This window comes from Saimiri boliviensis, chromosome 17 (genome assembly GCF_048565385.1).
Source record: "Saimiri boliviensis isolate mSaiBol1 chromosome 17, mSaiBol1.pri, whole genome shotgun sequence".
Classification (NCBI taxonomy): Eukaryota; Metazoa; Chordata; class Mammalia; order Primates; family Cebidae; genus Saimiri; species Saimiri boliviensis.
This window is the reverse complement of record NC_133465.1, coordinates 45,708,439-45,732,938: the sequence shown is the minus strand read 5'-3', so window position 1 is coordinate 45,732,938 and position 24,500 is coordinate 45,708,439. Positions and strand designations below refer to the sequence as shown.

Below are 24,500 nucleotides of genomic sequence, written 5' to 3'. Positions count from 1 at the left end.
CAGGTAACCACTCCTAGATGTATGTGCAGGGCTGAAACTTCACCCACGTGGAAGCAAAACCGTCATGGTTGGCATGCACTTCCACTTTCTGGGAGGAGCCCCATCGCAGTGCCCGCCCTTGATCATGAACAAGGAAGAGCTTGTGGGGCTCCCAATAGATTCCAAATATAAGTGTGGGCTGTGACCAATAGTTACTGGTGCATGTGCCCTGAAATGTCATATTATGTGAACTGCAGCTTGCAGACAACACACTCATGGTCAGATGGTAAATGGGCTGGTAGGGAGAGGAAGAAAATGGCAAGGTTGTTTGGATCCCACAGGCTCAAGGTGAGGGCAGCAATGGTGGAGGAGACATGGGGGGCATCTGAGACTACCCAGCTGTCTAGGGAAGGGCCCCTTACATGCTCCTTGTAATTACTCTGCTCCGTATCACTCCCGCTTCAAAATGGGCATCTCTCAATCCACGTGCCTAATTCCCTGTCACATCTGAACATGACCTCATCTGCCAGACAGAGGTAGGCAGAAGGCTTGCTGGCCTCATGTCCAGCCCGAAGAGGTGCTTAAAGGTGGTACCTAAAGGAGAGCTCAGCCAGGTGCCTATGCCTGCTGCTTAGGAGTTGGCACAACTTAGTTGCTGAACCCATTACCTGTTCTCCTCTGGGTCTGACCCACACTCCACCTTGCTTGGCTTCTGTTCCATTCACTTCAATTCCATCCAGGATGCCCTCCAGCACGCCAAGAGACTGGGGTGGGCACACTGGCCCCCCCGGCACACCCACAGGCCACCCACCCCCTGCCACCCAGGCCCTAGGGCACAGCACCCATGATACCCGCCTCAGCACTTGGCCTTTCACACCATGCCCTGCGCCCCAAGGTGGGGGGCGGGCGGTGAGAGGGGCCAGGGAGTGGCAGGTGGGAGGGCTGGGGGCAAGCTGGGTATGTGGGTCCTGGGTTGTGGGCTGGGAGAGTAGCTTCGTAGTCTTGTCCTGTTCAGAGATCCCTGTGGAGAGAAGAGAGAGGCAGGGGTAAGAAGGTGTCACAGTGGGAGGGTGGGTAGGATCCCTTTGGTGGCAACATTGGAGGTTCTGGGGGCCCAGAACAAGACAGCAGTGGGCAGGAAGGGCAGGAACAGAGAGGGGACCAGGAAAACCCCTTGGATCACAAGTATAGCAGGAGAGATTGGAGATGCACCTCCTAAGCCCCAGACATAGGAAGAAATGGAGAGAGAGAATGAGATCATTCATGTACTAGGTAACATGTCTCAATCTTCATATTCAGATAAATGCCTGGCCCTTAATGAGCAGCCTTTTTTTTTTTTTTTTTTTTTTTTTTTTTTTTTTTTTTTTTTTTTTTTTAGACAGAGTCTTGCTCTGTTGTTCAGGCTGGAGTGAGAGTGCAGTGGTGTGATCTCGGCTCACTGCAACCTCTGCCTCTCAGTTCAAGCAATTCTCCTGCCTCAGCCACCATAGCTGGGATTGCAGATGCGCGCTACCACACCCGGCTAATTTTTGTAGTTTTAGTAGAGATGGGGTTTCACTATGTTCGTCAGGCTGGTCTCGAACTCCTGACCTTGTGATCCACTAGCCTCGGCCTCCGAAAGCTCTGGGATTATAGATGTGAGCCACCGCGCCCGGCCAATGAGCATCTATTAAACATTAGCTATTGTTACCACTCCTCTAGTCAAGTTTTCCCAAAATTCCTCTGTATTACAGGGGTAAGAGGGGACCAGAGACAAGCAGTTTTCAGCACAGGCAGCGGGTATCTGTGAAGGAAGGGTGGGACGCAGGGCGGCCCGCAGCGAGCGTGAATGCCCATCTTAGTGCCTTCACAGAGAGACATGTTGAAAGCCATGGGAACTGACCTCCCATGCTGCCGGTCAAGTTATGATCCCCAACTCTGGCTCCTCAGGGACTCCAGAGCTTCCCATACAAGGTCTCGAATCCCACTTCCCAGGAGGAGGATCAGACTTCTCATTTGGTTTAGCTGAGCTGCTACTGACCAAGATGGCAAGGGGGAAAGGAAAGGAAACTTTAACACATGTTAACCAGAGAGATAATATGTGCCCTCCAAAGTGGGCACAAGAACTTCACAGATGGGGAAACTGAGTCTCAGAAAGCTTGGTCATTCACTCAAGTTCACACAGCTAGTAAGCAGGTGGCTGTGGGATACACCTGACAGCCTGGCCCTAATGCTCACCTTGTTCTGCTACCTAGAGTCCAGGGCAGTGCCAAGCTGGACCCACCATTCCCACCAAACTGCACCTCTGACCTGGGTTGCAGACCTGTGGCTTACTGTCCGTGTGTACACAGGCAGGTGTGGCGGGTAGGAGGGAGACAAAGGGTTCAGCTCCCTAACATATGACCTCAACCTCTGTCACATGGCTACTGCATAGGAGACCTCACCCCTCGGCCCCCTGGCCCCACCCCCAGGAGCCGATAAGGAGCCAGGGTAGCAAGAGAAGGGAACGATAAGTCAAGGGACTGGGCAGGGCTGGCAGCAGAATGGGGCCTTCGCACCCAGGCAAACCGACAGTGCAGGGAGCATGGGCAATGCACAGACAAGTGGCCCGTGCTGCCTCGGATACCCACCCCAGACCAGTTCTGGGCACTGGGGGCTGGACAGGAGACTGGGGTGGGGGGGCAACAGCAGGGAGCCTTAGCCCAGGGAACCATCAAGAAAGTAGGTCAAGTTTTTCTTGGCTTGTGGAGAAATTCCTGTTATAAATTTATAATGGCGTAGCCAGCCCTAAGGGGTGGAGGTGGGGGAGGAGAAGGGGTGGGTGGGGAAGCCCAGGGGCTGGGCACTTGGGCCTGATGCCCTCAGCCAGACAGTGAGGCGCAGGGGGCAAGGGCTGCTGCGGGGGTGGGGATGGACAATAGGGGACGGTCCTGACTCCATGTCCATGAGTGCCTAGCATCTGTCCGTCTGTCTGTGTCTGAATGTCTCTCTCTGGGTTTGGGTGTCTCTGTTCTCCCCCCCAGGCTGTGCCTCGGTGCTTGGCACACCCTGGCTGCGGTGCTGCCCCCGCCTGTCTCCTGCCCTCCTGGCACACTGCCACCACTTGTTTACAGAAGCTGGAAAAATCCACTCGCCAGCCGGAGGCCCAAGCGCCCCCAGGGAGGGGAGGAGGCAGAACAGGAGTGGGCATGCTGAGAGAGGGGCAGCCTCGGGGAGCAGACCCTGAGGGCAGCCGAGGAGGACCAGTGTGTGCAGGCACAGGCACTGGCTGCCGTGGGCTGGGCAAGGAACACCAGCGGCAGGCACATGGCATGAGCAGCTCCTGCCCCAGGCCAGGGCTCCTGAGGGCCTCCCCCATAGGCCCCCGCCACTTACCAGTTGCTACATTGCAGACTTGGGGCAGTGCCAACCTAAGCCACCATGTTTATTTCCCCTTCCCTCTCCCCTGCCCAGCCTTAACTCCAAATGTGTCTGAGTATTGCCAAGGGCCTGCACGTGCCCGCTGGGGGGAGGGGCAGGCTCGCTCTCTGCTCCACCCCTCTGCTGAACTGAATGGTGCCCCGGTGCTGGTCGGTACTGCCCAGGCTACAGTCAGCCCCCGGTATTGGGCAGAGGAGCAATGTGCTGTCCTAGCTGCTAGGGCACCCTCATCGGGTACCCAGCAAGAGGCTGGAACCCCTGGGGACTCCTTGACATCTCTCCAGGATGCTCTTGGGCCTCTGGAGTGATACAGAGGGCCCGGCACCCGAGGAGACACATACCACGTGAGCCTATGCTAGCCGCGGCAGAAAAAGGTCAGTGGACAAGGGGCATGGGGCAGGGGTACCCACCCTCTCTCCCCTCCTCGAGTCCAGCTTAACGCCCCAAACTCCTTCCCTTCCCAGCACCCCTTCCGTGGAGGTGCGGGAGGCTCCGCCCCAAGGAGGCCGAGGGGGCGGGGCTACGGGGTTCTGCGCCCAAGCTGGACAGCAGGACAGCAACACCCACCTGTCGACTGGCCTGGCCACCCACTCCCTCCTGGTGAGATAAGAGCTGCCGGGTGGCAGTGTGGGCAAGGTGCCCGTGGAGGGGAAGCATTTCATTAAGCTTAAGTGCTTCTGCCACGGGGGGACAGGGACACGGGGCCAATGCGGCATCCACGGGCGCCAAGCCAGGTTCCCACTGCCTGGCCGTCCGCTCTGCAGTCCTGTGGATCTGAGGACACCCCCACAGGACTCCTGCGGCTGTCAGAGGGGAGTTTCTGTTCCTAGGATCTAGCCCCCAGTACTACCCCAATTAACCCTCCTGCGTATCTGCTCTGGGCTTTGGCCTCACCTTTCTGGGGCCCCTGAACTTTGTCCTTAGTGCTCTGAAGAAAGCCCAGCCCTCCTTGCCAGCCACAGAGACACACACACATAGGGCGGCTGAGAAAAGGATGTAAAAAGGAGGGGTGGGGGGCAGAGGGAAGGCGGGAGGAGGGGGCAGAACAAAGAGATGGGACAGGGCTGGGGTAGAGCTAGGGGTGACAAGGCAAAAGAGGGAGAGGAAGAAAGGGGAGCCAGAGATGGGGGATGGGGAGAAGGGGTGAGGTAGAAAGGACAGATACAGGGAGGAGAGACACACGAAGGAGGGGAGACAAAGAGAAAGGTAACAAAGAAAGATGGGTGGGGGGGCTTCGTACCCTGCCTAAGTCCCACCCCATGCAGGCAGGGGGGGAGGGGGGAGTAGGAATGGTTTCCACGGTGACAGCTGGTTCTTGGTGGCCTGGCATGTGGGCTATTAATAGTGCTGTGGGTAGGTTCACACCTCCCTCTCCCCTTCCCCTCTGCCTGCTGCTAGGGTGGGGGGAGATCCCTCCCCCACCACCCACTCCCGATCACCCAGCCTCCCACCATGGGAGCCAGGAAGGGCGATGCCAAGGGGCCGGGGCAGCCACCATGGCCCAGACACACAAATGGGCATGCATGGGCACAGGCATCTGTGGGCAGCACTGCCCCCCCATGCCAGCACGGGCACCACAGGCAGCCACCTACACTGAAGGGCCCTGGGGGTCTGTGGCGGCAGCAATGCTGCAGCAGTGACACTTGCCCCTGTGTTGAGGACAGAGGCCTCTCCAGGGCCAGGACCCTCTCTCCTTTCCCACACCCCCTGTTCTATTCTCAGGTGTGGATTGAGCAGGGCTGCCCCACCCAACTCTGTTATCCTAGTGCCAGGAAGGAGAGGAGTGAAGGCGGGAAGGAAGGTACTATTTGGCAGGTGTGATGTGGAGAGGAGTACACACAGACTCAGGGCACCAGCCTGGCGGGCATGGGGAGATGAGAGGAGGGGAGGCGGCACCCCTGGGTGAGCTCTCTCTCGCTGGGCCCCCAGGAGACAGGTGCTGGAGCTGGGGGGCTGTGACTCATCACCTAGCCACTGTGGGGCCTTAGAGGCTAGAGAATGGGAGACGGGGTGGGGATCCTCATAAGGGGGAGACCGGTTACTTAAACAAAGGCTCCTCCCTACCCCCCCAAAAGAATATAACAGGAAACCCCCCTGCAGGTCAAAGACAGAAAGACATAAACAGCAGCCTTGACTTGGGCCAGATGCCCAGTATTAACATCAAAGACTGTGCTTCCCACCCGGCTCCCCCACAGCCTCACCCACCTGCTGCTCTCCTCTCCCTCCTCCTCCCCGGGCCAGCTCCAGTTGGGCATCAAGGTGGGTGCCCAGGTCTGGAGGTCTCCTCCTGGGTCACATCTATCCCCCATGACCACCAGTGGGTGGTCATGCCCACACCCATGCTGGAGAACTCAGCCTCTCCTTATCAGCCCAACTCCCCTCAGGAATGGAGGCAGGAGATTCAAGTAGCCAAGAAAGCAGAAACAGGAGCACCCCCAAGCTGGGCACAGCACATTCTCCCCACCCTCCCCCCAGCAGCCAGCGGGTAATTGGAGCTGGGAGCTGGGGCAGCTGAAAGCTGGAGGCACGAATGTCACGGGGCCAAGGCACTTGCTGCAGATGGCACCATGGGCACAAGGCTTGGGGTCCTCCCGCCTCACTCCCTCCTCTAAGGCAGTAGAGGAAGTTGCCTGCATGCCCTGGGGAGCATGGCCCAGGAGAGGGGGGAATGGTGGAGGGGGAAAGAAAGGCAGGGATGTCCTCCCAGGCACCCCAGAGGCAGGAACTAGCCCCTACCCAAGCAGAACTGGCAGAGGCAAAGAGAGAGAGAGAGACAGAGAGACAGGGAGAGAAAGGGAGGAGGGAGGGAATAAGGAAGGAGGGAGGAACGGGGAGGGAGGAGAGAAAGATTGAGAGTGTGTGTGAGAGAGGGAGGGAGGGAGAGAGGGAGGGAAAGAGGGGGGAGGGGAAAGAGAGAGGGAGAGGGAAAGGGAAGAGGGAGGGAGGGAGGAAGGGGGGAGGGAGACAGAGAGGGAGAGGGAGGGAGAGAGCGCGCGTGAATGCAGCTGAGTCTCCGGCACACACACGGACACGTGCAGACACACACACTCACTCCGCATGCGCAGAGCCACAGGGCTCTGGGTACTGTTCCAGGAGATATTCAGAGCCCTCCCCAGCCCACACATGCACAAAAACACTCTCACATGGATGCGTGCACAACACACCCACTCACTGATGTGTACAAAAATGCCGAAAGACACCAAAGCCTCGGTTCCCCTGCTCCCCCACCCCCATGCCTGGTAAAAGAGAAAAAGAAACAGGCAGCTGGGGCTCTGGGAGCCAAGAGTGGATCTCTTCCTTAGAAGAGGAAGAGAAGGGGAGGAAGAGGTGGGCCAGGGGCTTGGTCCAAACATTCTGCTCTTGGCCGCTGCTGAGGGGCATGGCTGTGCCTTTGGTACCAACCTTTAACCCCCATCCCCAAAACAGGGAAGGGTGGTATTTCCTGGGTACCGGTAACACCCATCTTGCTTCCCTTGTCTACCCAGCAAACTTGTGACCCTCGCTATGACCCCAGCTTTGGCCTGCCAAGTGACACCAGGGTGGAACTACATGTGCCCCCACCACACACCAGTTCCAGATGATTCAGCGGGAGACTGAGAACTGTCTCTGGTTCCAGGTGGCATGTGTATGCCCCACTCTGGCATGCGCCAGGCCCTGGGAAGAAAGAAGCCACAGGCATTGCTCACCATGCCAGGAGGCAACACAGATTGAACACAGGGGTCATCCCACTTTGTGTTACGTGCCCTTACCCTGAGTGAGACAGGAACCATTGTCTCCAGATAATGCAAACCCAGGCCCAAAGTCATACAACTAGTGATGTCAAAGCCCGGTCTCCCAACTCCCAGCTAGTGTCCACCCTCCATGGTCATGCTTACCTCCCTCCCCAAGGATACAAAAGTCCCCCAAAGTCCCCTAGACACCTTTGCAGCCATGAGAACCAGAGTTGGTTGGTTTTTTTTTTGTTTTTTTTTTGAGACAGAGTTTCCCTCTTGTTGCCCAGGCTGGAATGCAGTGGTGCGATCACTGCAGCCTCTGCGTTCAGGGTTCAAGCGATTCTCCTGCCTCAGCCTCCCGAGTAGCTGGGATTACAGGGATGCACCACCACACCTGGCTAATTTTGTACTTTTTAGTAGAGACAGGATTTCTCCATGTTGGTCAGGCTGGTCTCGAACTCCCGACCTCAGGTGATCTGCCCTCCTGGGCCTCTCAAAGTGCTGGGATTACAGGCATGAGCCACCATGCCCAGCTGGGTTTTTTTTTCCAAGAGGATGTGGTGGTGGGGTCTCATTCACTCTGTTGTTCAGGCTGGAGTGCAGTGGCACAACACAGCTCACTGCAGCCTTAACCTTCTAGGCTTAAGCGATCCTCTGGCCTCAGCCTCCCAAGTAGCTGGTAACATAGGCACGCGCCGCCGTGTCTGGCTAATTTTTTAATGTTTTTTTTAGAGATGGGGTCTCACTATGTTGACTGGCTGATCGTGAACTACTGGGCTCAAGTGATCCTCCCACCTTGGCCTCCTAAAGTATTGGGATTACAAGTGTGAGCCACATCGCCCAGCCAAGAACTAGAGTTGAGACTGGTTCCCACTCCAAAGGGTCCCCGTCACCCCTACAGGGTATCCACCTGCTGTCCCTGCTTCACTTTGAAGGGCATGGCTAAATAAAAGGGGTATGGAGAGGGGATCCTGATTGCCAGACTCTCAAAGGGAAAGAGGCAACCCAGGACAAAGGGTGGATCAAGGTGCTGTGCCCACCAAAATGAGTGCCTCAGTTTCTCTCTGCCACAGCCTTTCACATTAAGGCCCACTCCGTGGAGGGGAGGGGAATCTAGTGTTTATCCGCCAGGGCTGGGTCCTGGTGGATCAATGCTGAGACCTCAGGAGGGAGGAAGGCCACTGCCTCCTCTTTGAGCCCACACATAAGAAAGAGAGGGGACGGCTTTCCTTGTTCTCTCTCCCCCACCCCCGGAGCTCAGACTCTGAACCAAGATGCAGTGATGCCCACAGATTTATGCACATGTCCCTAGCTGAAGGGGTGTGTCCCAGGCTGAGGGGCCAAGAGATCCTCGTAAGCTGAAGGGTGAGGGTCAAAGGAGGGTGGGGCAGAGGGGGCCTCCTTTGGCCTCTTTCCCATACACTCCAGGTTGCAAAAATTTGTCTGGGAGGAAAAGATTACAAGAGGGCGAGAAGGCTGGAAATTGGAGACCCACTGCCTCAGGCCCCAGTCTCACTGATGTCTAGGAGAGTCAATTCTCCATCAAGCTTCTCTAAGAAATCTGGGAGACCCCAGGCCCCACAGCCTTCCTTCTTTCTTTCTGTTTTTGTTTGTTTGTTTGTTTTTGAGACAGAGTCTCACTCTGTCACCCAAGCTGGAGTGCAATGGTGTGGTCTTGGCTCACTGCAATCTCTGCCTCTCAGGTTCAGGCAATGCTCTGGCCTCAGCCTCCTGAGTAGCTGGGACTATAGGTGCATGCCACCACACCCAGCTATTTTTTTTTTTTTTTTTTTTTTTTTTTTAGTAGAGATAGGGTTTTACTATGTTGGCCAGGCTGGTCTTGAACTCCTGACCTTGTGATCCGCCCACCTCGGCCTCCCACAGTACTGGGATTATAGCCGTGAGCTACCGCACCCGGCCTCAGGCCCACAGCTTTCTTAATCCATCACAACAGCTCACACAATACAGTTTGTTATGAACTAGCTACTTTTTAAAGCATTTTTCCTCAAAAAAGCTAAATGAGGTAGACATGATCATCCCCAATTTACAGATAAGGCAACGGAGGAAGTTAAAAGGCTTGCTCAAAGTCACACATCCAGTGAGCGAGAGCTGGGATTCAGACCCAGGCATTCCACCACCATCATCATCATCATCCCTGTTCCTAACTGTGATGGCATATCACCTGCTTGAGGGATAATGCTTTGTTCATTCATCCAGCCACGTGTTCCCTGAGACTAAGCTTTGGTCTTTGCCCTCAGTCTTTGCCCCGAGGCCTCTCTGTCAGTGCCTCCACCTCCAAATGGGCCAAGGCTAGAGGGGAGCATGGCCAGAAGTGCTTGGTGCCCCCACGCCCTGTGCCTCCTACCCCAGTTCCTCCTCCTCAAACGCCCTCTCCGGAAGAGGTTCCCCTTCTAGGCTGGAACCTGCACTCATGGGTGGGAGGGCCTCGCTCAGCCCCCGCTTAGTCTGGGCAGCTGTGCCCTCAGAACCAGGCCCTGAGGCTGCGAAAAGAGGACACAGCTGTTGGGCATCTCTGAGGTGGGCCTCAGCTGCCAGGGGTGTGGAGAAAGGCCATTGTGAGCCCTGCCACGGACCCAACTCAGGAGGGTCCTGCCAGCTCCTGCCACTGCCCATGGGGCGGTGCTTTTCCAGCTTGGGCCAGTGTCTGGGGAGCCTCTTCACTGGCTTGTTTAGGAGCTGCTAGCTGGCTGCAGCCTGCACCCTGAGGGCGCCCACAGAACTGGTGTCCCCAGGCCGGGTCTGGCTGCCCGAGGGGTCAGCATGGGCAGTGGCTGTCCCCCCTCCCTTCCCCCATTCCCAGCCCCTAAAACTTGCTGGCCACAGCTGCAGCACTAAGGAAGTGCAGGAAGTCCTGAGCGGCCAGCTGAGCACCCCCCAACCCCCCCTACCCCCTACCCCAACCTCAAGCTGACCCCAGAGGCTGCCTGGTGTGTGTGTTGGGGGGGCAGAGGGGCGGGGCTTGGGTAGTAACAACTGGAAAAGTATGAAGAACATCACTGCCAGTCCCCAGCTCTGAGACAAGGACAGGGGTAGATCGGGGTAGCGACAGGGTGAGAGAGAGTTACAGACTGGCAGAGAAACAAAGGGGGGGGGGAGAGAGAGAGAGAGAGAGAGAGAGAGAGAGAGAGAGAGAAACAGATACCGCAAGACGGAGCAACAGAAAGAGAGAGTGAGTTAGAGAGAAATTCCAAGTCAAAAATACACATCACTCATGCAGACACTCGCCAGCCGATGGCCTCTTAAGGAAAGCTTCCAAGTTTGGGCAGGAGGGTTCAGGTGGCAAGAGGGGTGGCCAGACTCAAGGTGGGATGCAGGAACGTAGCTGGGGGTGACTGAGTGTTCCCAGGAAAGGCCCAGGCAAATGACCCACAGCAGGGGCAGTTTGATATCCCTGAGCTTTTAGGGTAGGGAGGAGTGCAGCTCTCCCCTCCCCCAGCAGTCAAGAGAATCCCAGCTTCTAGAAGTCACTGGACACTGCTTTGAGCCCAATACTCGGCCCTCTGGAACCCCCCTGCACCCACCGTCTTTGCTCTCGTTTCTCTGACCCTCCAAAAGGAAATAAAAGGAAAAAAAAAAAAAAGCCCATTCCCATAGAGTGGCTGAGCCTAGAGGAAGAAGGCAGGAAGAAGCTGAAAGGGAAAAGTCTGTGATTGTGTGCATCTAGGTGTGTGCTTGGCTGCACAGGCTACAGTTGTGTGCACCTGGGGTTATGTGGACACAACTGTTCGTGTGGACTTGGGCCTTGTGAACTCGTTCTGTACCTGAGTTCAGGGGCCCATGTGCAAATGAATGCACCTGTGTCTGCAGGTTCCACAGTCAATCAACTAACAAGTAGTTACAAAGCAGCTGTTGTGCTAGGCTCTGGGTGCGATCCAGAGCTCTTCAAATGATTCTCCCAGGTCTCCAAGAGCTCCCTGTCTAGTAGGGTTGGTATGTCAAGCAACAGAGACCAAAAACATGTCATCGGGAATCCATGCTTTGCACCATTATGCAGGAACACCTTTTCATACAGCCAAATTTAATTTTCTTGGGAGCAAGGTTTTCTTGTCTACAGAACCTCAGAGCTCCACAATAAGAGTCCAGGAAAATACTTGTTGCTAAGTTGTGTATACATGTGTTGATGTGTAACTGTGTTTGCATCTGACTGAGTGACAGCTACTGTCATGGCAAGCAATGACGACTGTGTGACTGGGCTTATGTGAGCACGTGTGTGCCTGTGAGTGACAGGGTCTTTTGTAATTGTGCGGCTGTGTGCAATTGCTCTATGTGCATGCATGCATGTGACAGTGACTTTTTCTGTGTGGGTGACAGCAACTCCTCCTTGCCCGTGTGTGACAGCCTCGCCGTGTGACCCTGTGCGTGGGTATGTGCCATGGGTCGGTCCCCATGCTCTTGGTCTCCCGTGGGTATGTCCCACCCCTCTGAGCTCCACAGTGCAGCAGCAGCCTGCCTCTTCCCTTGTCCCCATGTGGGTGTGTCCAGCAGCTCCTGTCCTTGAGTCCGCCTGGGTGTCCCTGGGTGTGCATGTGGCTGTCTGTGTGGACATATCTCTGTGTCTGCGTGTCACTTTTGCCTTCCCCCCATCTTGGACAACAGCCCCCTTCATCCCCTCCCCCTCCTGGAGACGAAGCCAGCACTGAGGGGCAGGCTCCCATCTTACTGGCTTTCCTTCTGTGTTCCCCACCCCCACCCCTGGACCGGTGGCTCTTTCAATTGCCCCTGTCATCCCCCCAGGCCTTTCTTTCACGCTGGGCAAGGGAGGGCCCCAGATGGAGAAGGGGCACCAGAGACACGTTGCAAGGGGAGGGAAAAAGGTGGGGTACACACACACAGGTCCATTTCTCCCTCTCCTCCCCAGCCAGCAACTCTCCTAATCATCTAGGCACCATCAAGTGCACCCCCTCCACACACACATTCCCCCCCAGCAGCCGCGTTTTTGCAATTAAGAGTGTTGCAACCAGACAGCCATGCTCAACTGGAAGGCGGGTGAAGGGGGGGGAACTTCCCTCTCCCCGGACCCATGCAAGCCCACCCCCGCCACCGCACTCATACTGCCCTCCGCAGCTGGAGGCAGCTTTGCAAAGGCCACTCAGCCTCAAAGGCTAGGGGTGGGGGCTGGGTGGGGGCTGGGTGGGGGGCAGGCCGCCGACGCACCGTAAACAAACCGCGGCGCGGCGGGCGGGGGAGCTCCGGCGGCCGGCAACGGGGCCCGGCCCGGGAATGCGCAGCAGACTGGCCGGACAGAGGCCGGGCGGGACGTCGAGGGGGAGGCCCAGACGCCATCTCCGCCTGCAAACCCCGGGACCCACCGACCTCCTAGCAACACCTCCCTTGCCCAGGGCGTCAGTTGCAAGCTCCTGGGCTCGTGACAGGGTCACTGGGGCGCCGGGAAAGGCTGAGGCTGACAGCGGGTACCCCCTGGGCGACCCCGGCCCGCCTGGGAGCTGGCCACAGAGCCCCGCGGCTTTGCATAATCAATCGCGAGGCATTTGCATATTAATGCCCCCTCGCTCCCTCCTCCTTACCTCGGCGTGGCGCGCTGGACCGGGCTGGGCAGCGACGCGGGGGTCTCAGCGCCCCGTGCCTTGGGCGTCCATGGGGGGCCGGTGGGGCCCGGGCCGCCCGCCTCCTGCGCCCGGGTGTGAGTGCGAGTGAGCGCGGGGGGGGCGGGGGGCGAGTGTGGCGGCCCCGCGGCTCCTCCGGCAGAGGCGGCGGCCGCTCTGGCTCCTCCCTCCCCCGCCCCGCTCCGGCTGGGGCTCGGGCTCTGCGCGCCCGGCCGGCTCGCGGCTGCTCCCTGCAGGCCGCCTCGCCGCCGCCCGCCCCCGCTCCCGCCCCCCGCCCCCTGCCGCGCCCCGGGACCCCCGCCAGCGGCCAGGCCGCCCCTCGGCCGCCTCTGCCCCGCCCCGCTCGGACTCGCCCTCCCCCGCCGGGCGGCTCCCGCAGGAGTGGGTACTTGGTGACATATTTTGGAAGAGATGTCATTAAAAAATAGCCTTTGCTTGCTGGGAGAATTGGGGGTTTTCGGGTTTGCACCATGGGGGTGGGGGAGGAAGTACCGAGGAGCCGCCTGCACCTTACACATGAGGAGAAAGTCTAAACACCAAACGCTTGCAGGTGTAGAGTTTGTTTAAGAGTTCGGGTCCCTTCTCCGCCAGTAACTCACTGTGTGACCTTGACAAATCACCACTGCTGTCGGGGGCAGAGCTTCCTCAAGCTTCAGCCGCGAGGGCTGGGCAGATCACCCCTGACGTCCTTTTAACTTCAATCATCCTGTGTTTTTAATCCTTGTGTGGGCTCAGTACCTCCCTCCCCTCTCATTTCTAACATCAATACCGATCCACTGCCTCCCCTTTCCAATATCACCCTTCTCCATATAGGCTCTTTCTATTCTCTGTCACCAGCCATTTCCCCAGCAATCTGCTCCCTCTCCTCAGCTCGGGGAGGGGACAAGATTTGCCATACCCCCTCAATTCCTAGCTCCTGGGTGGTGGTATTTCCCTCGTGTTTGCTCCCACCAAAATCCAAATGGTACCAGAGTCAATCTAAGGAAGCCGGTGGGCTGCATACAAATGGACCCCCTAACCCAGCCCAAAGGAGAGGTCTCCACTATGCCAGCCCCACCCCCAGCACACACACAGACACACACACACACACACACACACAACACACACCTGCATTCATGGACATAAAACCAACCCAGTGACGCCAGAGCCCCTTTCATCTCGGGATCTCCCAGTTCCAGGCCAAGCCCTAATTACCCCAGCAACCCCCTGGCCCCGCCGGTTCCCCTGCTGTCATTAGCCCAGTTTTACCAGCGGGGGCCACAGCCTTCCCATGGCTCTCAGGGTGGGGCCCTGCTACACAGTCTGCTCTGAGAGGGGTGTGTGTTTGTGTGTGAGCATGTGTGTCAGGGAGAGCTGCTCAGCTCATGGCCCAGGTTATACTGGATAGAATCACTTGCTGAGTGTGGGATCCTGACCCACAGCTTATCCAAGTTGGGCTGCCCTTGCTCATGTCTCAGTCTCAGCCACCTGCATCCTCAGTGCTGTTGGAGCCACTTCTTTCACAGGGGATACTGGAATTTGTAATGCTTGGCGGAGGGGAAGGTACCTCTCTGGGGGTCCCTGGAACCATGGAGATGAGAAAAGCAGCTGGGATGAAATCCATGGCATGCAGAGTGCAGCGGTGGTGTTGAGGGCATGCCATAGGTGAAGGGAGCCTGTGATGTGCAGTGGCAGCTAGAATGGGGAATTGAGGCAGCAGCGTGCAGAGTCTCCATGCGGTAAGCGAACCTGTGTTCAGTCTGGGCTCACGGGAGACAAGCAACAGCTGCAGTGTGGGGCAGGAGGCTGCAGCGTGCAGAGTCAGTGCAGTGAGCAGAATGAGGTGCACTGAGGGTGGCTGTCTGCCAGTCGGTGCCACCTCCTCAGTGATCAGGTTTGGCCGAAACCCTGGGGTGCAGCGTGTGGTGCTTGGGGTCTGTGCTCTACCCTGTATGGAACTAGTCCCTTGGGATTGGGCTGTTTAAGGAGCTGGGAGGGAATCCTGATGCATGAGATACATTTATACTCTGCATCACAGAGACAGAACTAGGAGGCAGTGGGGAGGGCCAGCAGTAATCTGGATCAGGGCCGGAGTGATGGAGTCCAGAGGCGGAGGAGGAAGGTGCTGTGGTTTTGTCTCCCTTCCATCCTGGCTTTCCCCACCATATCTCTCTTTGATGCAAGGCCCTATAATATTGTGTGGGGAAGACTTTCTGAAATCCTAGACCCAAAGCCATATAAAATAATGTGCCTTCCGATTCACTTTTTTTTTTTCCTGAGGGGCAGAGGAGGGCACTCAAAGACAAGGGTTTACCATTTTCCCATTTTCGTCTTCTCCCTCTTTTTTTTTTTTTTTTTTTTTGAGACAGAGTTTTTCTCTTGTTGCCCAGGCTGGAGTGCAATGCTGTGATCTCGGTTCACTGCAACCTCAGCCTTCTGGGTTCAAATGATTCTCCTGCCTCAGTGTCCCTGTAGCTGGGACTACAGGCATGTGCCACCATGCCGGCTAATTTTGTACTTTTTTAGTAGAGATGGGCTTTCTTCATGTTGGTTAGGCTGGTCTCGAACTACTGACCTCAGGTTATCCATCTGCCTCGGTCTCCCAAAGTGCTGGGATTACAGGTGTGAATCACCATGCCCAGCCCCGATCTTCTCCTTTTAAAAATTTATTATTATTATTATCTGAGACAGAGTCTTCCTCTTTTGCCCAGGCTGTGGTGCAGTGGCACAATCTTGGCTCACTGCAACGTCTGCCTCCTGAGTTCAAGGGATTTTCATGTCCCACCCTCCCAAATAGCTGGGATTATAGGCATGTGTTAGCATGCCCAGCTACTTTTTTATTTTTTATTTTTTATTTTTTGGTAGAGACAGCATTTTACCATGTTGGCCAGGCTGGTCTTGAACTCCTGGCCTCAAGTGATCCTCCTGCCTTGGCCTCCCAAAGTGCTGGGATTACAGGTGTGAGCCACCGTGCTGGTCACCCCTATCTTCTCTTTAACTCTCTCTCTTTCCTGGGCTCCCAGTATGGACTGGTGACAGATCTGGGCAAGACAAAGTGAAGGGCACACTGCCTTCAAAGCAGGCCTCTGCCCAGGTGCCAGGATCCAGCCCAGGTCTGGGCTTAGAGCCTCTGTCCCTGTGTTGCATCATCCGTCTTCCCACCCCACTCACCCTGCCCACCCATTTCTTGAAGCTGCTAGCTCTTCTTAGATTCAGTTCATCCTCGGCTCCTGCTCTGTCCTTGTCATGAAACCCCCCACCAGGGCTGTCCCCTCCCATTCCCCACCTCTGCTTCATCAAATTCCCCAAGTCTATCAGAAGGGTAGGGGTGGCATGAATAAGGATGGATAGATCCTCCAAGGGATGGTCCCTGCAGCTGGGATTTCCGTTGCCAAGGAGGTAGCAGGAACAGCCTGTTCTCTGGGCTCCCATCAGAACAGCCATGCCCAGGCCCCTCCCTCTCTTCCTCTGTCTCTCCTTCCCTTCCTTCCAGACTGTTGCTAGGAAGCACCCCAAGATTTCTTGAGGATACGACCCCTAGGAAACAAGGTAACCAGATATCTTTCTAAAGAGGTTTTTTTTCAAAGTCTGGCAGCTAAGACCCCACACAGCATCTTCTACCCCTGTCCAGAAGCCTTACACATCTCTAGCAGTTTGGGGAAACAGGAGACAGTCCCCTTTACCAGCCACCCTAGAACAAGCTCTGTGGCCTGGCCTCAGAAATTCCCCTCCCCTAGCTCACCTTGACCTCCTGGGCCTAGGTCAGCAAGTGATGGCACATCCAGCATATACCTCTAGACTCTGCAGATAGAGCTGAACTTACTGGGGGTGCTCTGGAAAGACAGCAGAGGAAACTGAGGCTCCACCAGCTAAGAGAACTCAAAGCTCAGATGTTTCTCCCTCTGAGGGATTTCCCAATCAAGAAGAATGGTGGAAATGGATGGAGGAAAGAAAGTTGGAGAGCAGGCTGGGCAAGGTGGCTCACATTACCAGCACTTTGGGAGGATAAGGTGGCAGGATCTCTTCAGGTCAGGAGTTCAAGACCAGCCTGGGCAACATAATGAGAGCCCCCCTATCTCCAGAAAAAAAAAACAAAGCCCACAAATGATCTGGGTGTGGTGGTGTGCACTGCACCTTCAGTCCTGGCTACTTGGGGGGGCTGAGGCAGGTGAGAGATTGGGAAATTAGCAAACAATTACCCTGGGAAGAGAAAGTGACATTTAATTCTCCCCTTTGTCCCATCAGGTGCCCTTGCTATGGGTCACAAAAGAGGGAGCCAGGGAAGGGACCAGGACTGGCTGAGCCTTGCTTTTGGTAGCTGAGGCAAGAAACGGAAAAAGAAGCTGACACCTTTTCCAGGCTGTCTTTCAGGGTTTCTCCTACCTTTATTCATTCATCTGACACTTTTTTTTTTTTTAAAGCATTTAATACGTGCCAAGTATTAGATTCCCCAAATGCTCCCAGCTTCTGGTTTCACTTTGCCTTACAGTCTTCTCATCCTGTCTTTGCCAGCAGGAGAGAGGAGAGGAGGGGGAGCAAGGAAGTCTCCCTTGCCATCAAAGTTTGACGCTTACCTTTCTGCAGCTATCCCCCTCCAGTCAAAGGACAGGTTGGGGCAGTATGATAAGGAAGCCAAAAGTAGAAAGTAGAGCAGCTCTCAGGGCCTGGAGGGAGGGGCAATACAAAGGAAATGGAGGCTGACCTCCCTTCCCAGCCGCTGTCTGGTCCAGGCCTCAGGTTCACAGCACCTCTCTTCTCTGTGCAGGGACTATGGAGAGGGAAGGCCATCCTTCAGGGTGTTAGAGGGGAAGCCACTCCAAGAGTTGATTCAAATTCTGCCTTTCACTCTCCAGGGGCAGTGGGAAGACAGAGACAGGCAACTATGGGGGACAGGCACTGTGGGTGGGAGTGACACCCTGAGCTGAGTCCCTGAGGTGCAGCCACCTTGCAGCCTCTTTTCCATCACCCCCTCCCCCCAGATAGATAGAAAGCAGGGATTTTGCTTTGGTGACTGGTTATGAGGAGGAAACTGGTTTGGAGCCAGCTGTGTATGAGTGTGTGGGAGTGACTTTCTTTTCCCATCCACCTGCTGCCCATAGTGGGGGGACCCAGGCAAGCTTCCAGAGAAAAATGTTCCACTTTGGGAAAAGGAATGACTCAGTTTCCCTATGGAGAGAAGGGAGGCTGACACCCTCAGTGCCTTGTATGCTTACCAACGATTTCAGTGTTTCTGGGTTTTTGGGTCTGGACTCTTGCCACTTTTCCTTATACTTTTTTCTAGCCTAGATAGATAAGGAATGTCCCCTTCCCCTTGGGTACCCAGAACCCTGTTTCTCGCTGCCTCTTACCTCACTCTGGCCTAGCTACTTTTCTGACACTTCTCCAGGTATTGCCAGGTCACTCTGACTGGTTGACTTCCACCTGCCCTCTTCTCTCTCTAGCCAGGGTAGCCAACAAGATGAAGAAACAGCTTGGGGCTCGGGGCTAGGACAGCAGAGGTGGAAGCTCAGCCCCTGTCCCTGTTGAGAGGAAATGAACAGCAAAAGAAAGTGGGGAGGCCGGGCGCGGTGGCTCACGCCTGTAATCCCAGCACTTTGGGAGGCCGAGGCGGGTGGATCACGAAGTCAAGAGATCGAGACCATCCTGGTCAACATGGTGAAACCCCGTCTCTAATAAAATATGAAAATTAGCTGGGCATGGTGGCGCACGTCTGTAGTCCCAGCTACTCGGGAGGCTGAGGCAGGAGAATTGCCTGAACCCAGGAGGTGGAGGTTGCAGTGAGCCGAGATTGTGCCACTGTACTCCAGCCTGGCACCTGGCGACAGAGTGAGACTCTGTCTCAAAAAAAGAAAGTGGGGAAATTAGGAAGGGGCTTTGAGATGGGCCGGGGGGCTATTTGTTGTACACCCAAAGGAAATGTTAGCATCTCTCTTTTCACTCTTTGGAGGATTATCATGGGGTCCTGTGCTTGCAGTGAGCCAGACAGCTCAAGGGGTCCCTAGGAAGATATTGTGGTATGGAAGGAAGAGGTGGTATAGGAAAGGCTGCCTCTGATGTTTACAGACTAGAGAGGCAGGAAGGTCAAAGTGGAGAAATTAAAAATGGTCCTTGCCCAGAGCTAAGGGAGTCCTTGTACATATGAGTCCAGCCTTTGGGGAAACCTTGCCAAGCCTAGAGAAAGGGCTGCTGGTGGGAGGTGGGGAGACAGAGAAGGCAGATGGCCTGACTACAAAAGCCGCCTCCCTGTCACTGCGAAGTGGGGAGGAGGCACCTCCCTAGAAATCTGCCAGGCTCTCTGCCAGAGGCAATGGTTTGAGCTCAGAATATCACCAGCCTCAGGGCCCAAATAGTCCCCAGTCCTGTGTGGACTGGACCCAGCACCCACTAACTCAGCCGGGAGCAGTCACAGAGTTGACAGCTTCTCTCCAAGAGAGGCAATTTGGGCTCTGAGGGATGCGACAGGAGCTCCAGGATGATCCAGGAATGGCTCCAGGTGGGGGGAGCCTCAGGCTGCAGAAACAGACATGGAAGGAGAGCAGGGGAGCAGGCGAAGGTAGAGTGAGGGCCTGGAAGAGGAAGGGAAGTCAGATACGTGAGAGACTGAGGAGAAACAGGGTTCGAGGCAGTGTCAAGTGTGAGTGGAGTAACGGGGGTGGGGGGGGCGTCTGGAAGGTGAAGGTGAGAAATCTGTGTTGTCCCTCCTTCCTGCTTTAGAAGCTTTGGCAACACATGTTTGGCAGTTGTTTTGTATACATACTACGCCCTGCCCCAGTGGTATCACTTGGGCAGGCACCAAAGGAGCTGAAGGGAGGGGTGTGGATTGAGTATATGGTGAAGGAGAAAGGCCATAGGCAATCCCAACCACAGGGGGCATGATCTGACCGTCCTTTAGCCACACTCTTCCCTTTGGAACAGAAGTCCTTGGCTCCCTCTTTAGACCATGCGCTAGACACCCAGGGCGCTGTAATGCTCTGCCCAAATGACCACAGTTTTGCTTCCAGAGCCTTAGTGGGCTGTTCTCCCAGATTTATCCTCCTGAGGACTGATTTTGCCACGCAAAGGGTGAGCAAAGAATGGTTGTCAGGGGCCAGGTGTGGTGGCTCACACCTGTAATAACACCACTCCCAGAGGCTAAGGCAGGTGGATCACCTGAGGTCAGGAGTTCGAGACCAGCCTGGCCAACATGGTGAAACCCTGTCTCTAATAAAAGTACAAAAATTAGCCAGGTGTGGTGGCACATGCCTGTAATCCCAGCTACATGGGAGGCTGTGGCAGGAAAATCACTTGAAACTGGGAGATGGAAGTTGCAGTGAGCTGAGATTGCACCATCGCATTTCAGCCTGGGCAACAGAGCAAGACTGTGTCTCAAAATAAATAAATAAATAAATAAAATAAAGAATGGTTGCTGGGGAATATGGATTGAGCTTGAACTTGTCAACTAGGATACTAGGATATTGGGCCTGGCTAAAGGCTTCCATGTTTATTTCTTTATTTTTTTTGGTAGAGCTAAGAGGCTCCTTATGTTGCCCAAGCTGGATTTGAACTCCTGAGCTCAAGTGATCCTCCTGCCTCAGCCTCTTGAGTAATTTACTCTTATTCCTGGTTGTAAATGTTAGGAATGACCAGTCCATAGTATGGGGAGGGATGAGGACTATGCATAAGGAGGCTCAGACATTGAACCCAGAGGGGGGTAACCTTTGCTTTTCAGTTTCTCACTGGGGGAAAGAAAGGCTATGCTCAAGGCCCTGGGCATAATAATTTATATACGGACCTGTGGGATAAACAAGATTTAAACAACAACAAACTTAAAAGAAAATTGGGGCCAGGCACTGTGGTTTATGCCTATAATCCCAGCCCTTTGGGAGACCAAGTGGGTGGATCGCTTGAGGTCGGGAGTTAGAGACCACCCTAATTAACATGGAAAAACCCTGTTTCTACTAAAAAAAAAACACAAAAATTAGCCGGGCGTGGTAGCGCATGCCTGTAATCCCAGCTACTTGGGAGACTGAGGCAGGAGAATCTCTTGAACCTGGGAGCCTGAGATCTCTCCATTGCACTTCAGCCTGGAAAACAAGAAACTCCATCTTAAAAAAAAAAAGTTTTTGATTTACAGGAAAAAAAAATGAAGGTGATAGAGGACTCCCACATATTCTGCACCCAATTTTTCTTTTGATGAACATCTTAGCATTAGTATGATGCATTTGTAACAACTAATTAACTAATATTGATACATTATTATTAACTAAAGCCCATGCTTTATTTAGATGTCCTCAGTTTTTATCCAGTATTCGTTTTCTCCTCCATGATCACATTCAGAAAACCACATTACATTTAGTTATCAGGTCTCCTTAGCCCTCTTAGCTGACAGTTTCTCAGAATTCCTTTGATTTTGATCACCTTCACCTTAGTTTCTTCCTTACTTTCCCTTGTATTCAAGAAGTATGGAGGGCCTGGAGATTTTGGTAGGACTGTCAGATTCGGGGGTGGTGATATGTGTGCAACTAAGGCATGTTAGTGCCGCTTTTGAAACATAGGTATGGAAATGAGAATAACTCTTTTAGCCCCAGGGGCTTAGGAGAACAGAAAGAGGGCCAGAAAAAGAGAAAGTTCGTATTGCTGAACGCAGCACCCTTGCCCTCCACGCCCCACCCTTGTCCCCAGCCACACCCTTGCCGCACCTACTAACGGGGCTAACGAACGAAAGGGTGTCGGAATACGATGGAGAAGCCCGGTCGACGGTGACGTCGTGGGCAACGTCGGGTTATGAGCGGCCTTTCGAGCTCGTCGAGTCTTCGAGTCTCTGTGGTGCCTCAGCTCCTGGATGTCCTCTCTTAACAGAGAGGAACAATGCGGGCCGACTAGCCTAGTCCCTTAGTTTCCTCGCCAGCGCAGGCAAATACGGTTTCCATCCATGGAACTACAATTCCCAGAAGACAGAGGGACGTCCCTTGCTGCATTTCTATTGGTTGGCGTTTGTTACTCCCAGCCAATAGAAAGTGAACTTCTTGACAAGGGTCAAAATGGCGATGCTTAAGACCTAGAACTGGATTGTGCGGTAGGCTTAAATTTGGGGAGGTGGTGGATGAAAAGGAAATTGGGAGGTATAGTTACAGGGTTGGAGAAGGTGGAGGAAATGAGGGGACAAATCTGAACTTGGCGTGGTGGTGGCCGAGGGACGCATTTAGAGCTAAGGGCCTAATTAGGCAACCAGGACTGGCTTAACCCCTTGATGCCCTACTCAGTCTATTAGTTCCTTTGATACTTTCTTCATTTATTTATTTATTTTCTGAGACGGAGTTTCACTCCGGTGCCCTGGCTGGAGTGCAATGGCGCTATCTCGGCTCACCGCAACCTCCGCCTCCGGGGTTCAAGTGATTCTCCTGGCCTCCCGAGTAGCTGGGATTACAGACACGCGCCGCCGAGGCCCGGCTAATTTTGTATTTTTAGTAGAAACGGGGTTTCTCCGTGTTGGTCAGGCTGGTGTCGAACTCCCGACCTCAGGTGATTCACTCGCCTTTGCCTCTCAAAGTGCTGGGATTACAGGCGTGAGCCACTACGCCTATCCCAGATACTTTCTTCTTAGTGCCCCAGTTTAAGGAAGGGTGGTTCAGGAGGGAGAGCCTGAAAAGAGCTTGCCTTTACCTCTTTTTCTTTTCTTTTTTTTTTTTTTTTGAGACGGAGTTTTCGCTCTTGTTACCCAGGCTGGAGTGCAATGGCGCGATCTCGGCTCACCGCAACCTCCGCCTCCTGGGTTCAGGCAATTCTCCTGCCTCAGCCTCCTGAGTAGCTGGGATTACAGGCACACGCCACCATGCCCAGCTAATTTTTTGTATTTTTTTAGTAGAGACGGGGTTTCACCATGTTGACCAGGATGGTCTCGATCCCTTGACCTTGTGATCCACCCGCCTCGGCCTCCCAAAGTGCTGGGATTACAGGCTTGAGCCACCGCGCCCGGCTACCTCTTTTTCTTTCAAATTCCTCTACTTCGCTTAAATCTTCCGCATCTTCTCCTTTCTATTTAATTTTGCCTTCCCCTGTTCTCCTTAGAACTTCGTCTCCTTTTGTTTAGCTCCATTTCTCTCACCTCAAAGCCAGCTGCCACCGGCGCCACCTGCTCAGAGTGAAATCATGAAGGTGGTGAACCTGAAGCAAGCCATTTTGCAAGCCTGGAAGGAGCGTTGGAGTGACTACCAATGGGCAATCAACATGAAGAAATTCTTTCCTAAAGGAGCCACCTGGGACATTCTCAACCTGGCAGGTCTCAAGTGAACTGGGAAAAAAAGGATGGGAGGGATAAAGCCAGAGAAGTTGTAATCGCTCAGTCATGTTTTTTTTATTCCCCTTGCAGATGCATTACTGGAGCAGGCCATGATTGGACCATCTCCCAATCCTCTCATCTTGTCCTACCTGAAGTATGCCATTAGTTCCCAGGTAAGCTCCCTCCAAACTCCCACCAAGAAATGAGAGTTTTCGGGATAAAAAACTTGGAGTGCGTTTGGTGCATTTGGGCCCTGGTGGTTCATGCCTGTAATCCCAGCATTGTGAGAGGCCGAAGTGGGCGGATTGCTTGATCCCAGGAGTTTGAGATCAGCCTGGGTAACGTGGCAAAGCCCAATCTCTACCCAAAAATATAAAAAGTTAGCCCTGTGTGGTGGCACCCCTGTGCTCCCAGCTACTTAGAAGGCTGAGGTGGGAGGATCACCTCAGCCCTGGGAGGTCAAAGCTGCCATGAGCCATGATCCTGCCGCTGCACTCCAGCCAGAGCAACAGAGCGAGACCCTGTCTCAGAAAACAAACGAAATTTAGAGTACAGTTGTGCGATTGTCAGTCTACTCTTTCTGGATGAACTTGTTTGAATAGATCATTTCACTGAGTTTCAGTGACCTCATAAAATCACTAGTACTTCATTTTTTTTTTTTTTTTTTGAGACGGAGTTTTGCTCTTGTTACCCAGGCTGGAGTGCAATGGCACGATCTCGGCTCACCGCAACCTCCGCCTCCTGGGTTCAGGCAATTCTCCTGCCTCAGCCTCCTGAGTAGCTGGGATTACAGGCACATGCCACCATGCCCAGCTAATTTTTTGTATTTTTAGTAGAGACGGGGTTTCACCATGTTGACCAGGATGGTCTGGATTTCTCGACCTCGTGATCCACCCGCCTCAGCCTCCCAAAGTGCTGGGATTACAGGCTTGAGCCGCCGCGCCCGGCCTAGTACTTCATTTTTTATGATGAATATTACATTCACGTATTCTGCTGGGAGTGGTAGGAGGCAGCACAGGCCTGTGGCCCCACCTACTCAGAAGGCTGAGGTGGAAGGATTGCTTGCTTGAGCCCAGGAGTTTGAGGCTGCAGTGAGCACTGATTGTGCCACTGCACTCCAGCCTGGGCAACAGAACAAGACTCCATTTCTTAAAAACAACAACGACCAGGCTTGGTGGCTCAGGCCTTTAATCCCAGCACTTTGGGAGGCCGAGGCAGGCAGATCACCCGAGGTTAGGAGTTCAAGACTAGCCTGACCAACATGGAGAAACCCCATTTCTCCTAAAAATACAAAATTAGCCAGATGTGGTGGTGCATGCCTGTAATCCCAGCTACTCGGGAGGCTGAAGCAGGAGAATTGCTTGAACCCGGGAGGCGGAGGTTGCGGTGAGCTGAGATCGCGCCATTGCACTCCAGCCTGGGCAACAAGAGTGAAACTCTGTCTCAAAAAAAGAAAACAAAAAAACCCCACCATCACCAACAACCAAAATAAAAAGGATTCCATTTACTTATTCTATCAACAAATGTTCATGAATGCTTATATGTGCAAGACAGTGCTAGCCCCTGGGGACATAGGTGTGAACAAGA

The 24,500-nt window shown here is 54.4% G+C and overlaps 2 protein-coding genes across 9 annotated transcripts in view; one reads left to right on the top strand and one right to left on the bottom strand.

The window, feature by feature from the left end:
• Nucleotides 1–12,889, bottom strand: part of THRA (thyroid hormone receptor alpha) — a 31,816-nt gene extending 18,927 nt beyond the window's left edge. Inside the window, exons 1-2 of the mRNA XM_039476106.2 lie at nt 12,638–12,889; nt 648–1,000 (exon numbers count right to left, since the gene is read on the bottom strand). Coding sequence (XP_039332040.1) covers nt 648–700 — 53 coding nt within the window. The 5' untranslated portion in view covers nt 701–1,000; nt 12,638–12,889. The remainder of the gene's footprint in view (nt 1–647; nt 1,001–12,637) is intronic.
• An 8,712-nt stretch (nt 12,890–21,601) lies between these two features.
• Nucleotides 21,602–24,500, top strand: part of MED24 (mediator complex subunit 24) — a 33,629-nt gene continuing 30,730 nt past the window's right edge. For 5 of the 8 annotated variants that reach the window (XM_003942826.4, XM_039476882.2, XM_010330675.3 and 2 more), the window contains exons 1-3: nt 21,602–21,710; nt 22,747–22,913; nt 23,004–23,086. In XM_003942826.4, the coding sequence (XP_003942875.1) occupies nt 22,784–22,913; nt 23,004–23,086 (213 nt within the window). In that variant the 5' untranslated portion in view covers nt 21,602–21,710; nt 22,747–22,783. Of the gene's footprint in view, nt 21,711–22,702; nt 22,914–23,003; nt 23,087–24,500 lie in introns of all 8 variants that reach the window. The other 3 variants (XM_010330667.3, XM_010330671.3, XM_010330670.3) reach the window with 3 other exon arrangements.